Source organism: Scomber japonicus, chromosome 19, assembly GCF_027409825.1.
Source record: "Scomber japonicus isolate fScoJap1 chromosome 19, fScoJap1.pri, whole genome shotgun sequence".
Taxonomy (NCBI): domain Eukaryota; kingdom Metazoa; phylum Chordata; class Actinopteri; order Scombriformes; family Scombridae; genus Scomber; species Scomber japonicus.
Genome location: NC_070596.1, coordinates 1,221,562 through 1,237,089, shown reverse-complemented (window position 1 = coordinate 1,237,089; position 15,528 = coordinate 1,221,562). Strand labels below are relative to the sequence as shown.

Here is a 15,528-nt window from a genome sequence, read left to right as displayed (position 1 = left end):
AACACTGGACAGGCTCCAACACGTCCAAAACTCAGCTGCCAGGGTTCTCACTCGAACAAAACCCTGGCAGCCCCCACACTCAAACAGCTGCACTGGCTGCCAATAAAGTTCCGCATCACTTTTAAACTTCTTCTTCTCACCTATAAATCTCTTCATGCCGTTGCACCCCAGTACCTAACAGACCTTCTCCATGTCTACCACCCTTCACGGGACCTGCGCTCCGCCGACTTGGGCCTCCTGTCCATCCCCCGCACCAGAAGGCAAACCTTTGGGAGCAGGGCTTTCAGTGTGGTAGCTCCTACACTTTGGAACTCGCTCCCTCAGGACATTCGCCAAGCACCAACTCTGGACAATTTTAAATCTCTGTTGAAAAGGCACTTGTTCCTGCAGGCTTTTGCAGGCTAAATGTGTGTTTTTGTCTGTGTTTCTTGTTATTGTGAAGCGACCTTGGGTTTTATGAAAGGCGCTATACAAAATAAAGTTATTATTATTTATTTATTATTATTCTGCTGTGTCTACAGGTTGCAGCGGAGCTATGTGGGCCGCTGCAAGTCTCTGCTCTGGGCCGGGAGAGTTACCATGGCAAGGCACAGCAAAAACTAAATGAACAAATAAAATATAAAAACGGGCAGCCATCGGCCCATTATTGATCGGCCCACCGGGAAAAATCCCGGTACTCCCAATGGCCAATCCACCCGTGTTTTGCACAGTGTTTAAAGTCTGTAAAGTAAGAATAAATATGTGTTCTGAGTTTGACATACCACAGAAAAGTGTGTTGTTAACCACCCTGCCAAATTTGAATGATTAAAAAAATCGACAAATATATGAAATTAGGCTTCAAAGTTGTGTAAAAATCAGTCTCTTTCTCTGCTCCTAAACGCTGTGGGAGTGCCCGTCGAGTCCGCTGAAACCCCGCCCCCTACCACATGTCACCTGTCAATCAAAGTCACCACCTCTACCAGAAACATGGACGCTATATCTGAGAGCTTTCAGCTGCTCGGCGGCTAGCTCGGCTAACTGGCTAACTGTAGACTGTAGTAGTAGTAGTGTGTGCTTAATGTATTTATACCTCTGCAGCAGCAGGGGCGGGTTTATGCTAATCATTTTCAGACCCGCCCACTAAATCCTGAAGACAGAAATTTTGAAACACAGTTTGTGAAGCCTAGCTCCACAATTCAAATCTAAATGGTTGAAATGCTTTTTACACCTTTTTTAGAAATACATTTATGATCTATTTAATGTGTTTAGAAGAAAATGTCTGAATTCACTTTACACAGTCCTTAATAGTACTAGTAATACTTTATGAATACTTTAAATATGCTGATCACAATATGTATTCATTCATGGTCAGGATGAAACCTCTGAAGCACCAGAAAATTGGAATTACTTTTCCACAATGTTCATACTTGGCAAGGTTATCCAGTGGGATTGGACCCAACAGGCTGAATTGTAGACTCACCTGCACTAGAGGGTTGCGGGCAGCTGGAGCCCGTCTTAGCTGACATTGGTTGAATGGCGGGGTTCAATCCCAGGGCTAACCCACAGGCAATGTAGAGTCACACAGATGAACCTAACTTGCATGTTTTTGGTTTGTTGGAGCAAGCCGAAGTATCTGGCAAGAACCCACACAGGCATGGTTGAAAACATGAGGTGACCATTACCAATTTACTGTGTTTGACTCATATGAACACACCGCCTGTATCACCACACTGTACTTAATAACTTAAAAAAAGAATAATTATTTTCATTAAGATAAGTTCCAAAGTGCAGCTGGTGCCACAGTCCAAGACAAATAATAAGAAATACAAAGTAATACAGGGAATGAGGACCTGAAATTGTTCTAAGAATCACTTGTAAGTATCAAAGTATTCTGTTTTCAAAGTATTTAACTTAGGCATGTCTTTTCTGGCCCTGTGACTCACAATTACCAGAAAGCAGCTGTTTCCCACTTCCTGCTTTGAAATCCACAAGGATTTCACAATCGTTACGAGGTCTGGCAGCAAATGGATTTTTCTTTTGAAGGGCGGAGTACTTCCAGTGAACTTGGCACTTTCTTTTTTCATGTTGAAGTCTCTGCCTTCATTGCTTACAAATGAAAACAAAACCAGTGTAAGATCTAGAGCAAACTTCTCATGGGAGTTGTTGTTGATGGCATTTCTACAACAAATCTACTGAATCCATGAAGAGCTGCTGACAAATTTGAAGGAATAGAAAATTCCCCACAGTCATTTTAAGGAGGCTTACAATGATCACATGGATGTTACTGTTCTCACTGTTATCTGAGAGTACACAAGATGGAAATACAAGACATAATGGTGAGTATATGATCTTCTAACTATACAAGTATAAAGATGATCTAATATTATTGACAGTTTTAAGGAATATCAGTGAATTAACAATACAAACTGCATCATACTTGAGAGAGGACAATGGTTGCTAGTACTTGTATGCATTGACTGTAGATTGTTAGTGCTTACATGCATTATTTGACTTTTTAAACATATTTTTGGTTCTAAGAGTGTGCTTCTGGTTTCTGTAACTTGTATGAAATGTTGTTTGTTGTGTGTGTGTGTGTGTGTGTGTGTGTGTGTGTGTGTGTGTGTGTGTTACTGCAGCAAAGTAAGAATTTCATTGCATTGTCTGGACCTCTGTGTTTTTACCCTGCATATGACAATACATTTCTTTATCTCTTGATCTTATTGGCAATATGAATACAGTATATTTAAGAGTGCTTAAGATGTACTGTCATGCAGTGATCTATGATTCTGTCATTGACCATCTCGGCTAAAACTTGTACACAAATGTACACAAAGATCAGGGCTGTAACCATGACTTATAGACCTGTAACTAAACACTGTCCCAGGTTCTGCTTTGGTTTCTATTGTTATCCATCCATGTTGGAGAGAAATTCCATGGAGCTACATTTTGGCACCCTTTAAGAGGAAATACGTAATTAAATTCCAGGTACTGGCGGGGGGAGAGTTGTGTACTCACATGGGTGTCACCTGTAATTGAACAAGCAGTTGTTGCTTGAGATTGAAGTATTATCACATCTCAACCTCAACAAACACAACAACATAGCAGTAACCACCTTTTGACTTCTGTGTGTACATAAATAAGGACTTTTGAACTTTATTCTTTCTTTCAAAAATGTCTTTATTGATTTTGACACTGGAGTGGTCTCGTAATACATTCAGATGCTTAGTTGAGGTACAGCAACAGTAACAGAGTACTGAAGGAAGGTTCCAGCTTAATTCCCACCCACCAGAACACCCTAAATTCACCCACCCAAAACAGACAGATAACACACTCACACCCAGGCACACCCAGGCACACCGAGGGACACGCAAACAATGACAGCAAACAAGAGTAAGTAAGCAGGTTAACAATTGATGTAGGGTAAACACGTAAGTAAGCACTCAAAAAGGGAGAGGGGAGAATAAAATAAAATAAAATAAAAAATAAACAAGTAAATAAAAAATAAAATAAAATTAAAAAAAAGAAAGAAAAAGAAAGAAAAAGAACAATTTTAAAAAGGGAGAGTGCTCAGTTAGACATTTTCAGCATCAATAGTTAGAGAGTTAACAAAAGGTTGCCACATCTCATAGAATTTACATACGGAACCCTTGAGGGAGAACCTTATCTTCTCCATTGTGATACAATGCAGCATTTAATGGATCCATTTATTGTGAGTAGGAGGGGAGGCATGAGTCCACTTAAAGAGGATGAGCCTTCGAGCATTGCAGACCAATATTTCGATAAACGTAGGCAGGTTAGATTGAATTTTTTTAAAGCTAAGATTGTTCTTAGTTTTAAAAAAATTCAAAAGTCCTTATTTATGGAGAGCACATTTTGGACAAATGGCCACATCTGTCCTGTTGTTGTATTTTTAATGATGTATGTCGCCCTCCCAGTTTGTAAAATGCAATAGAAAAGCATTGTAACAAGCTCTGTAAACACTGTGGACATGTTTCTTTTTTGCTTTAGACAATATTCGCTCTAGATAGCAAGGCAAGGCTTCCTTTAGATCACAATGGTTGTTTTCAGACAATGTGCAGGAAGAGAAATGTTTCTTCCTGTCTAACTATCAGTACTATAACCACAGATAGTGAAGTGTAGTTTTATAAGTCCAATGTGGCCAGCTATTTGTACAAAATCACATTTAATTGAGTGAACTTTCGTAAATGGCTCTGAACACATTTTGAGCAAACATTTGAAACTATTTTACAGGAAGACAAAATATGTAATAATGTTAAAATATTGATTCTATGACATATTTAGCATGTATTAGAGATACATGAATAATTAAAACAGAGGCAGAAGATTAAAAGTGGGAAAAAGTCATTCACATTTTGAGTATTGACAACACATGTAAATAGTTCAACCCCATAACAATAGAGCTGATATTTACAATCATATTTATTTGTAATATTTCCTGATGGCGGCCTCACTCTTGTTTGATTGCTGTGCAAGGTAAAGATGGTCCTTTAAACTTCTACTATGGACATTTTTCTTCAGGTGTCTTCCATTGTGAACCTCAGAATATGAGGCTAACCACCCCTGACCAGAAGATCCTGTTAACATGGGGAGACGACCCTGAATGCTTAGGAGTACCTGACGTGCTGATGTATGAGCTGGTGGTGCTCATAGCAGAGGAGCAAGTACATAATGTAAGAGTTGATTTCTGTTTTTCAATAACCTCAATTTCTAGAATAGCCAAACCAACATACCTCTAATTTTGCTGTGAAAACATTTTAGGATCAAGTTGCTGTAACACCTGGCCAAATAGGATTTAATCACTCCTGGAACTGGACATCTGATTTGCCATTGAAGTATGCCTCCCATTCAGTCAGGCTCAGATCCCGATACAAAAACTATACAAGCGAATGGAAACAGGAACAGACAGCTACAGGTTAATATCCAGCTTTCTTAACTTCAAATTAGATCCTCAAAAATATTTTAGGTGTCATTCTCACACATTTGACATGTCATGGTGCTCCTTCAGATGTTTATTGTGTTCTAATATTGTGCTTTTTTGCAGGGACAAATATCCCTGAAAGTATAAAGGTTTTTCCACGAGACAGGCTGTTTAAGGTTGGGAACAGAGTCACCTTCTACTGTGTTCTGCCGGTGGGGTATAGTTTTGAGAAAATGTATCTAAGTCGTAATTCTGGCACTAACATGACAAACACCATGATCAACAATCACACATACGCCTTGACTGTCAACCTGAGCAAGCCACCGAAAACAAGCTGCACTGATGTAAAATGTCAAGCACGGACAAATGACAATAAAACAGATGATCATGGGGCTTGTGCTTATATTGGCTGTAAGTATGATTTAGTATTCAGTTGAATTTTGAGATTTTGGAAACTGACGTACATTTTTTAAAAACATTCTGGCTGCTTCTTTGTGTGTGTGTTTTTTTTGATGATGCTTACCTCAGACATACCCGGTGATAACAATCTTAGCTGTGAAACCCGTGATCTGCAGTCAGTTGAATGCCTGTGGAATGTGGGAAAAGACACACACCTTGGCAACAAGAGTCCAACTGCTTATCATCTACTTGGAAGGTATAATGAAATCATACTGCTTGATGTGGCCATAATTTGTAGTACAGAAGCGAAAAAATGCTGTGAGGGTTTGATACCAGGTTCCGCGAAGCGCCTCGCTTGGAAGTTCTCGCGCGTGCCACAGCCCTTCCGTTCACACCTGAAGCGTATTTCTCCGCGCCGGTCGGCAAGCGGCTCTGCTCCTCAGCTCCTCTGCTGTCACACTTGGAGCTGTTTATTCACTGTCTCTGTGTATGATACCCCACCCCTTAAAGCCAACCCACTCCGTGTCCCTCTCTCTTTTGCGTGTGTATGCACGTGCCTGCCTGTGTGTGTTCATCTCGTGCTCTGATTAGACACACACACAGGGGTGTTTAATTATTGAAAAATAGTTTTATTTTGACATGCTTTATTTAGGAAACCGGATTCTCTTGTTGTTGCTTTGTTTGACTTCCTGCCCGGCTTTACACATTCTGCCGCGGCACGCGGAGAAAATAGACCAGACGCCGGCAGCGAGGCAGAGCGCTGCGGTGAGAAAATGCAAGGACATGTTTGAAACTCATCTCTCAGAATTTATGTAGCTTGAATTCCTCTCTTGAGCAATTTCAAAAACTTGATTTTAAGTATGTTTTCTCAGCGTTCATAAATTCAGATAAAATAACTTCCATTATGTCAAATTTTCAAACAAGAAAAAGGCTATCAGGGGCTAAAACAGATATGACGGTGCTGCTGTCAGCATAGTTGTATAGTTTTATGAGCTGGTAAATTGCTTGGTGTAATAGTAACATAATATCACTCTTTATGCTGCCCGTATAGTCACATCCCTTAGCAAAAAGTAGTTTATTCAAGTGTATGCTTATTTTATACTAAAACTGAGGCAGTATATACTGAAGTTTACTTTTTATATATTCTATATACTTAAGAATAGTTTAGTGAAGTATACTTGGCTTATACTGAAAAGTATAAAGAAAAGTCTGAGACTAAGTACGTTAATACTAACACTCACATTTATACTTTAATACTAAAGCTTATACTTGTACTTCAGTATACTTTTTACTTCTTTCTGCCACAAAGTACTAATACTTAGTATATCTTGATCCAAGTACAGAATAAGGTCATTGACTCATGCTTACGTTTCATTTAGCAGAATAAAAATGTTTTTCACTGCACACATTAGCTTTGAGGTATTACCCCTGTTTAGGGCTGTGCAATTAATTGAATTTTGATCACGATTTCGATTCTTGTGTCAAACGATCTCCAAATTAATAAAATCGAGTTGGAACGATTCTTTTGGCATTTTCCGTTGTCTGGGGTTTTCTGAAAGAGACGCGCATGCGCAATTCAGCCGCTACCCCAGAGCATTCAACGCAGCCCCGTGAACTGTGTGTGTGTGTGTGGTGACCTGCAGCAGCAGCATCTTAATAACCAGATAACAGCACGAGCGAGGTGGCAGAGGGAGGACAGCCCCGTTTGCTCGACAAAAAGGGTAAAACAAGTTCTCTTGTATGGCAGCACTTCGGATTCGAAGAATCTGACGAGGCACAGGCCCACATAATGTGCAAAATGTGCTACAAGGTGATATCTGCAAGATATTTTTGACTGACTGATTTATTGCCCAATATCGCCGTGTATCTCGCTTCTTTCCCCCGCCCTCCCCTCGCGTCTTTGTTGTCACTTTGTAGCCGCTCCACAGAGGGCACATGGCTAATTAATATGCACGTGCTGACCATATATGGTTGTGTCCAGGCGGGAGCGCAGTATGAGGTGTGTTTGGCACCTGGCTAAGTAAGCTCGTGAGAAGGGGTAAATTCACTAATAGATGAACCCTTTGGCTTTGTTTAGCTAATATATTGAAGCCACTGGGGTCTTCTATTATCAGATTTACCTCTAGGTTAAGTTTGTCACTTGACCACTTTTATGTAATACCTCTCTGGACTATTGTTTTTGTTGTTATTTGTGACAACCAGTCTTAAAATAACACCTCCAGGAGGTTACAGTTCCATCTCTCTACCACTAGGTACTTATACTATATTGACGGGGTTAGATAGAATAACATTACTGAAAAGAGATTAATACAGTTTTCTTTGACTAAAACTAGACTAAAATGCTCAGACTTTTCGTCGACTAAAACTTGACTAGACTAAAAGGAGTATGAACATGACTAAAACTAAAACGACCGCTTGACACAAAGACTAGACTAAAACTAAAAGTAAAATAGGTCGCCAAAAACAACACTAGTACCCACATCTTGCAAAATTGGCCAGGAAATATTTGTGTATTCCTGCCACAAGTTCCTCTTCGGAGCGAGTCTTTAGCACTAGTGGAAATATTGTTTCCTGCTTGCGCTCATCATTGAACAGTTGGATACATATTTATTTGTACATTATTTTCTATTTTTTATTTGAACATTTTGTGTAGTTTAATCATTTTGAAAACTCTGTGATTTAAGTAGTTTAAGTAAGTTTTTTGCCGAAATGCCAAATAAATGCATTTTATTTTCAAATTCAAAAAGAATCGTTTGAAGAATCGTGATTTCAATCTTGACCAAAAAAATCGTGATTCTCATTTTTTCCAAAATCGAGCAGCCCTACCCCTGTTATAAGATCATATAGTATAGAACTAGTACAATGGTACTATACAGAAGAGTGTACTTGTGCTATACTTTAAGTATACTTCAATAAACTAAAATGTGGACTAGAAGTATATACCTAGTACACTAGTAGTATATAGATGAGTGTACTTGTTGTATACTTGAAAGTGTACTTTTGTAAACTTAAAATGACCTTATAAAGTTTACTTAAAGTCTACTTTTATACACTTAAAAATGCTCCAATTTAATCCAAAGAGGTATTAAATTAGTATACTTTCTAGTACACTACAAGTACATGGTCCGTAGTATACTTGCTATACTTACACTCAAGCATACTTAATGAAATGAACTTCAAGTATACTACTTTTTGCTAAGGGATATGTTGGAGCAAATGTTACTCTGACTTTAAGACAGCTTTTGCCAGCATCTTTTCTTTGGATGGCAGTTTGACTAAGAAACTTTTAAACTCCATGAAGTTGTTCAAAACACAAAAAATGTCAACTGAAAAAGTTGACAGGCTCACTTTGACATAACATTAGATATAAATGAGCTTTTTGCCTAACTTGCTAAATCAAACTGCACTATAGGCATTGTGCTTTGAACATCATCATTAGCATGCTAACATGCTCACAACCATAATGTTTATGTACTGATGTTAGTAGTTTCTAGCAGTTTTAAAAGGAAATAATTGAGCATTTGTATTGAACTAAAATGTATATTCTCCTGGTATTTATTATTCAGGAAATGTGCAGATGGGTCTAAGGGGAGATGCTCTCAAAAAGTACAAGTTAGTGTTGGTGAGAGGAACTGGACTTTAACCGCACAAAATCATCTTGGCACAGTGGAGCTCACACACAGGGTAGACCTGACTAAAAGAGGTGAGACGAAAGAAATGCTTGTCAGATTATGAGTATCTTTTTTAATGATTGAATTCTGCTGATTATTATTTGTCTTTTGTTTCAGTGCACATGTTTGCTCCAGAGAGAGTGAACACTTCAGTTGTGAATTCCAGAAATGTCAGTCTGGAGTGGGGATGGAAGGTTCAACAATACAGTAATCTCAATATAACATGCCAAGTAAACGTTAGCAGTGGTGAAATAAATACCATAGTGAGTTGACAAAGCAATGAGGGTGATACGTCTGCAAGGTTTTTAAAGTACAATCATTTTTCTTAAGTATTCTATATGTAATAGAATATGGACAACTTGCGTGTCCATATTGTGTTCCCAGAGTGGAATCGGCCTCAATTTTGCAGTTTTGGATGACTTGATACCATATTGGACGTACACAGTGGTGGTACGATGTAGAACAAGTCAACATTCCTGGAAATGGAGTGAGTGGAGCTCAAATATCACGTTCCATACAAAGACTGACGGTAGGTATTAAACAAAAGTAACAACAAAACTTGTAACCTAGATTTGCAATTTCATAGATATTTTTCACATTTTCTGGTTGTTTCTTTTTGTCCCACAGTTCCAGATGCTCTTGATGTGTGGATGCATATCATGGATAACCAAATCATAATCACTTGGAAAGTAAGTTGGGCGATTGGCTACCATTTTGTAATAAGGCACAATAGATCAGTGATAAGTCATTAATTAAGAATACATTTTGGGTTGCCATGTTGGGGAGTTTTTCCTTACCACTGTTGTTAAGTGGGAATGTTGGGTCTCTTTAAATTAAATTGGGGTGTATGGTCTAGACCTGTTCTATCTGTAAAGTGTCTTGAGATGGCTTTTGTTGTGATTTGGCGCTATATAAATAAAGATTGATTGATTGATTGATTGATTGACGTTTGTACCTCACAGTCCCCCACAAAGCCATGCACCTCGAATAAAAATGACTTCATTAAATCCTAAGGTCGCAAACCTTTCACTAGCAAAGACCACGCCAACTAAGATATGAGTTCAAGTATTTATTATGTGGAAGGAAAAAGGGTTAGGGATAGAGAAGAAGGGTTGAGGGATAGGGAAGAAGGGATGAGGGATGAGGGGTAGGGATGAGGGGTGAGGGTCGAAGGGAAGGGATGAGGGTCGAAGGGATGAACGGTCGAAAGGTTGAAGAGGTTGGATGAGGGGTGAAGGTCGGTTGGAGGGAGAAGTGAGGGTCGTGGGGATGGGGGAAGGGATGGGATGTAAGAGAGGGGGAGAAGAAAAAGAGATATGGTGGATGTAGTGTGGATGGAAGTTGAAGCCGGGAGCCGGGTTGATGAGGAGGCGCAGGATGCTGTGTCGTCTCCTGGTGGAGTGTGTGGAGGGAACCGGGGCAGGATGAGACTCTGGGTGGGGGATCTGTCTCGGCGTCTGGTCCGTGATTCAGTCTCCAGTTCCTGGAATAGAACAAAAGAGAGAAAGACGTTAGAAGGAGGGTGAGGGTGGAGGGATATTCGAAATGAGACAGAGGGCGATAGAGCGGATGGGGTGTGACTTAAATACTGCTTGTGTGGAAATTGAGAAGGCATGAGGCGTGGTCTCTGCTCCTGAACTTTGTTATAAAACTCCATTAGTCATTTTCAGTTAATGATCTTATAAGTCAACCTACAGACTGAGACCTGACTGGATAGAAATGGTGCAGTCCTGCTCATTGAGACTGCTCTTTACATCAAGTTCATCCATACCACTAGAGCTGATAAGAGAGGCAGTGGAACTGCTGTTTTCTTCTCTGATGTCTATAACTGCGAGGAAATCCCCCTCAGGGAATTCACAACTGTTGAGTATCTTGCTATGTGTACATGTTTATGCTACAATTTTAATAATTACTGTTGGTCACAAAAGTCTAAATTTAGCTTTCTTGATTCATTCTCTGAGTTACTGTCTAAGGTCTCCATTAAGTATGATTAATTATCTTCATGCTGACAATCAAAAAGACCCCAATTGTTGCATGTCACTACCCATCTTTTTCTCAACCCTGTTTTCTGTCATATCTCTCTTTTCTCAAAGAAAACCAAAATTTGAAAAAAAAGAAAGAGAAAGACAAGTCATTACCCTTTATTAATGTCCTAATTCATCAATAGCCTGAAGGATTTTTCACAATATGCCAAAAAAAAAAATCGTAAAGTCATTAGTTACAACTCATAAACTCATTTAAATATCTTATTAAAAAGTGGTCTTGAGGATGGTCTCCATAAGCAACCCTGTCTCCTAGAAATTAATGTATATACCATTGAATTGAATTTCTTGGAGACAAGGTTACAGTACCATAAGCATGCTATGCCAGGTAACTAAAGTCCAGATGTTATGTCTTCACAGATGCTACAGGCCAACCAGAGCCATGGACACATTATAAATCATGAAGTAACATGGGCACACACCAAGACCCCAGAGAGAAAAAACAGAACCAAAGTGGATCTCCCCAAGGACAGTCTTGCACTCAGTCTGAACACCAAAGAAGAGTATATCATCGGTGTTACAGCTAGGAATAAAAATTTTAGCTCTCCCACATCAACCATCACTATCCCCACCGTCAATCCAGGTATGAAGCTAACAAAGATAGACACATGACTGTTAGGGAACAATTCAGGCCTTTAACCTGCAGTAAATATTTTTGGCCACTTTGGGGCAGCACAACAAGCTGTAAACACAAAATGAACATATTATCACCTTGTGAAGAGATGTGTTAGCAAACATTTGTCTCTGTATAAATCCAGCAAACAGAGTGAACACTTCTAGGATCCTTGGCAGTGATAGTGGTTTCAACCTTTCCTGGTCAGCCAGTCCTACAGCCAGCTGTGGCTACATAGTGGACTGGTGTCCTCTCTCAGGAGAGTGCAGAGTGGAGTGGCTCAAAGTCCCTCCCAGTGAAACTAGTGTCAATATATTTTCAAGTAAGTCCTATTATTTGACTTCCAAACAGTTACAGCTGTGTAACAAGACATTTTGGTCTTACAATACATCTTTTTTGTCATATCTCCCTACCAGAAAACTTCAAAGATGGAGTGTGCTACTTGTTGTCCATATATGCCTGCACCCAGGGAGCTCCAGTGCTGCTAGAAAGAAAAGAAGGCTATGTCAGAGAGAAAAGTAAGCTTCAACTGTATGATCTGCATGTGGTTATTATAATAAAGGTTTCAGTTTGTTCAACAGTGTTTCACCCATGTTATGCTTTTCCAGGAATACCAAAAGACCTTTTTAAACCATTGATTTGGACACAGGTTGGTTCAGATGTTGAGATTTCCTGGAATCCTATACCTCTAAGAGAACAGACCGCTTTCATAACGGGCTATATTCTGCATTGTTTGGACAACATGGGCATCTGTAACAGGACAGGTATTGTCACATTCAATTATTTTCAGATGATAAACCATAAAAAAAAAATGCTATTTGCTATTCTCACTTTTAACTTTAAAGAGCAACATCAGCTGATTAGGATGTTTCTGCTGACCTCCAGTGGTCTAACAATTTACTGCACTGTTTTATCAAAGTTTTCACATTGGAATCTTGTCATTAGACAACATTAAATATAACAATAAACATTCCAGTTGTGGTCCGTAAAACCATGAAATTTGAAAAAACAAACAAACAAACAAACAAACAAACAAAAAACGATAAAACTCTGAGCTACAGGAACTGCAGGTTCAAGTGATGGTTCTAGAGATAGGGAAATTAAAAATAGGAAATGGAAATGTAACTTATGACTGTATATCAAAATTCGATTTTGAAGGAAGACTTGAAAAATTGTGAACATGTCACTTCAATCTCTTTCCCTTGGTTCAGATGACCCTGAGGCCACCAGCCTGACAGCAAGGAACCTTAAATACACTTCCTACAAATTCATGGTGAAGGCACAGACAGCGTTTGGAGAATGTGGGGATACAACCATTACTGCCATCTTGAATTCACAAAGTATGTTACTGTTTTTCTCTTTCCAACCAACATACTTGAGTGTAGAAATCTGTGTCATAAGTATAACTAAATCAAACAAAAAGAAATTTGAACACACATTTTTACTTTATTTGATTCATTCCTGCTCCTCATCTGAGCTGTTTGTCTTAATTCACCAGCTGATTACTTGATTGAGATTGTCATAATAGCCTTGGTCGCAGTTTTTGGTCTCCTTTCCGTCAATACTATACTTTGCTTCAGACACTGGACATGGTAAGCAAGCAATAGATTTTCTATCATTCGCTGTTGCCTCTGATCATGCTATTTGGAAGATTGAATGTCGTTGTTGTGGTGTTTTGAGTTCCTGCTTCATGGCTAAAAGATGTATTTTCATGTGTTTTTACACCTAACAGTATCAAACAAAAAGTCTATCCTCCAATCCCAAAGCCAGTGCTGACAGACAAGTGGTTGGCATCACTGGTAGGTTCTCAGAACTGTGTCTCCACTGATTTTACTCATCATGACTAGTACTACTCAGATTGTGTAAACACTTGCCCAATGTCCTCTGTGGCTCTGATGGGAACTGTCTACATTCTGAAAAAAATAACCCTGATTGATGGAGCCATAATATAATTTTTGTCACTCAGGGGAATCATTTGAAAGATGTGGGAATTTACAAGGCGGGGACACCAATTGAGTTGCTTATATGGCACATGAAGGATCCAGAAGGATTCTAGAGTAAAAGTCAGAATGTTTCTGCTTCATATGCTTTGATTTTGATTCTTTTCAGCCAGACTAGTAGCATGGCTGTAGGGATGACAAAGTCACTTTGTCAATCATCAGTCGGCCCACAACTTTTCACTGCTTCAGACTGAAATACCTCAATAACAGTTACTTAACAGAAACTTAGTCTTATCCCTTTGGTGTCCCCTTGACTTTTTATTTAGCATCATCAACAGGTCCAAATTTCAAATTGTCCAAAACTTCAGTTCATGACTAAATAATGACATTCCCATCATCCTCAGTTGTACTTTATGCTTAGTGCTCAAATATTCTGGTAACATGCTAAACTAAGATAGTGAACATGGTAAATATTTCACCTGCTAAACATACCATAAGCATATTAGCATTATCATTTTGAGCATGCTGGTGCTAGCATGTAGCTCAAAGTTCCACTGTGCATCAGATTCACAGAGCCACTACACATGATTTTAGACCAAGCAGTGTTCAGACTGACATGAAAAAAATGCAGCACTCTCTTTCACTTGATTGGACACACAACACAGAGAGCGTCAGCAAAACAATGCAGTGTCACATGCAAAAAAGTTGAGCTTTCCTGAAAGTTTTCAGGAAAGCTCAACTTTTTAACATGACTGTGTTTCTGCCATAAATCTACCTAACACTCATAACCATGAAAGATGAAGAAATTTCCACCACCATAACTTTCCAGAGTTGTCTGTGGTAACTTAGACAATATGCCAACCACTGTAGCCCATTGTACTGTTATAGCACAAAGCTGCTTTTGGTCTAAATGAAGGCTTAGTTTTGTTTTGTGTTGGCTCTTGTAAGTCCCCCAACTTTCTGAAAGTACAGCACTACATTGGTGGAATACCTTGTTGTAAATAAAATTGAGTGTTCCTACTAATTTGCATCTTTGGTTCAAAAGTTATCAGCATTTTTGTATACCCAGCTACCACTGATCTTATATGTGAATGTGAGTTTGCTTTTTGTTTTCCAGGGTAAAAAGAGTTGCCATCCTCTTCGTGTGGATTTGTGTCACCACAGTGAAGTACAAATCATGGGCTTTCCAGAGCTGCGCTGTAAATCAGATGCACCAATGAATGGCCATGTTTTTACACAAACTCCAAAGGGTTACTACAACCAGCCCCTGAAGAGGAATAGCAGCACACCACCCCTCATTTTGCCCACTACCACCAACTGGTCAGGTTTACCATCTTCTCCATTCAAAAGTGTATTTAGTAACCCTTCATATGACCTGATAATGCAGTCTGTAGATCATCAGACCAACTCAGGACCTGATTTTCATGAGGGGAGGCCTTTAGAGAGATGCTCCAGTGGATACCAACCTCAGAGTCTGATGAACCAGCTTCAAGAGAATCCAGAGACTCTGTTCTGTGACCCCACTTACATTTTGTTACCACATTCATCCAAATAGTTGCTGCATGCACACCTTATAGTATGTCATAACTGGGAAGGCAGATGTAATAATGTTGCCAGAAACAGAAATTTGATGTGAAATAATGTTATGTTACACCTGAGAGTGTTATGTCAAGCATATTATTATCTATGAAAGGCAAGGCCAGTCAGCTGTTTTCTTTGGTATCTTAGGAAATATGAACATGAAATTTGGTATGTTCCTTTCTTTTTCCCTAGAATAGAGATGCTACAGATGTTCTAGCGCTCTTGTGGATTAATTGTAATGATGTTGACGACTTGTTCTCTACATGGCCCCACCACAGTTTGACCTTTTCAACATAGAGTGAAATGTTTGGATAACTATGGTGGTGGGATGGATTATTACCTTAGATTGAGGCATTCATTTTCC

At 39.2% G+C, this 15,528-nt stretch overlaps 1 protein-coding gene across 1 annotated transcript; it reads left to right on the top strand.

Annotated features, from left to right (window-relative positions):
• Positions 1–1,633: 1,633 nt before the first annotated feature.
• Positions 1,634–15,280, top strand: LOC128380632 (leukemia inhibitory factor receptor-like). The gene is made up of 18 exons (XM_053340506.1): positions 1,634–1,650; positions 2,212–2,315; positions 4,519–4,670; positions 4,759–4,912; positions 5,042–5,329; positions 5,447–5,573; positions 8,884–9,020; positions 9,106–9,251; positions 9,373–9,517; positions 9,616–9,677; positions 11,391–11,613; positions 11,789–11,965; positions 12,060–12,161; positions 12,252–12,407; positions 12,855–12,983; positions 13,142–13,235; positions 13,376–13,442; positions 14,701–15,280. The coding sequence occupies exons 1-18, from the start codon at positions 1,634–1,636 to the stop codon at positions 15,136–15,138; spliced, it is 2,718 nt and encodes a 905-aa protein (XP_053196481.1). The 3' UTR covers positions 15,139–15,280.
• Positions 15,281–15,528: the final 248 nt, after the last annotated feature.

Bases quoted from the DNA above. Each gene is read 5' to 3' on its own strand.
- LOC128380632 (XM_053340506.1), top strand. The intron at 2,316-4,518 runs GTGAGTATATGA...ATTTTTCTTCAG, and splicing joins TGGAAATACAAGACATAATG to GTGTCTTCCATTGTGAACCT. The intron at 9,252-9,372 runs GTGAGTTGACAA...TTGTGTTCCCAG, and splicing joins GTGGTGAAATAAATACCATA to AGTGGAATCGGCCTCAATTT.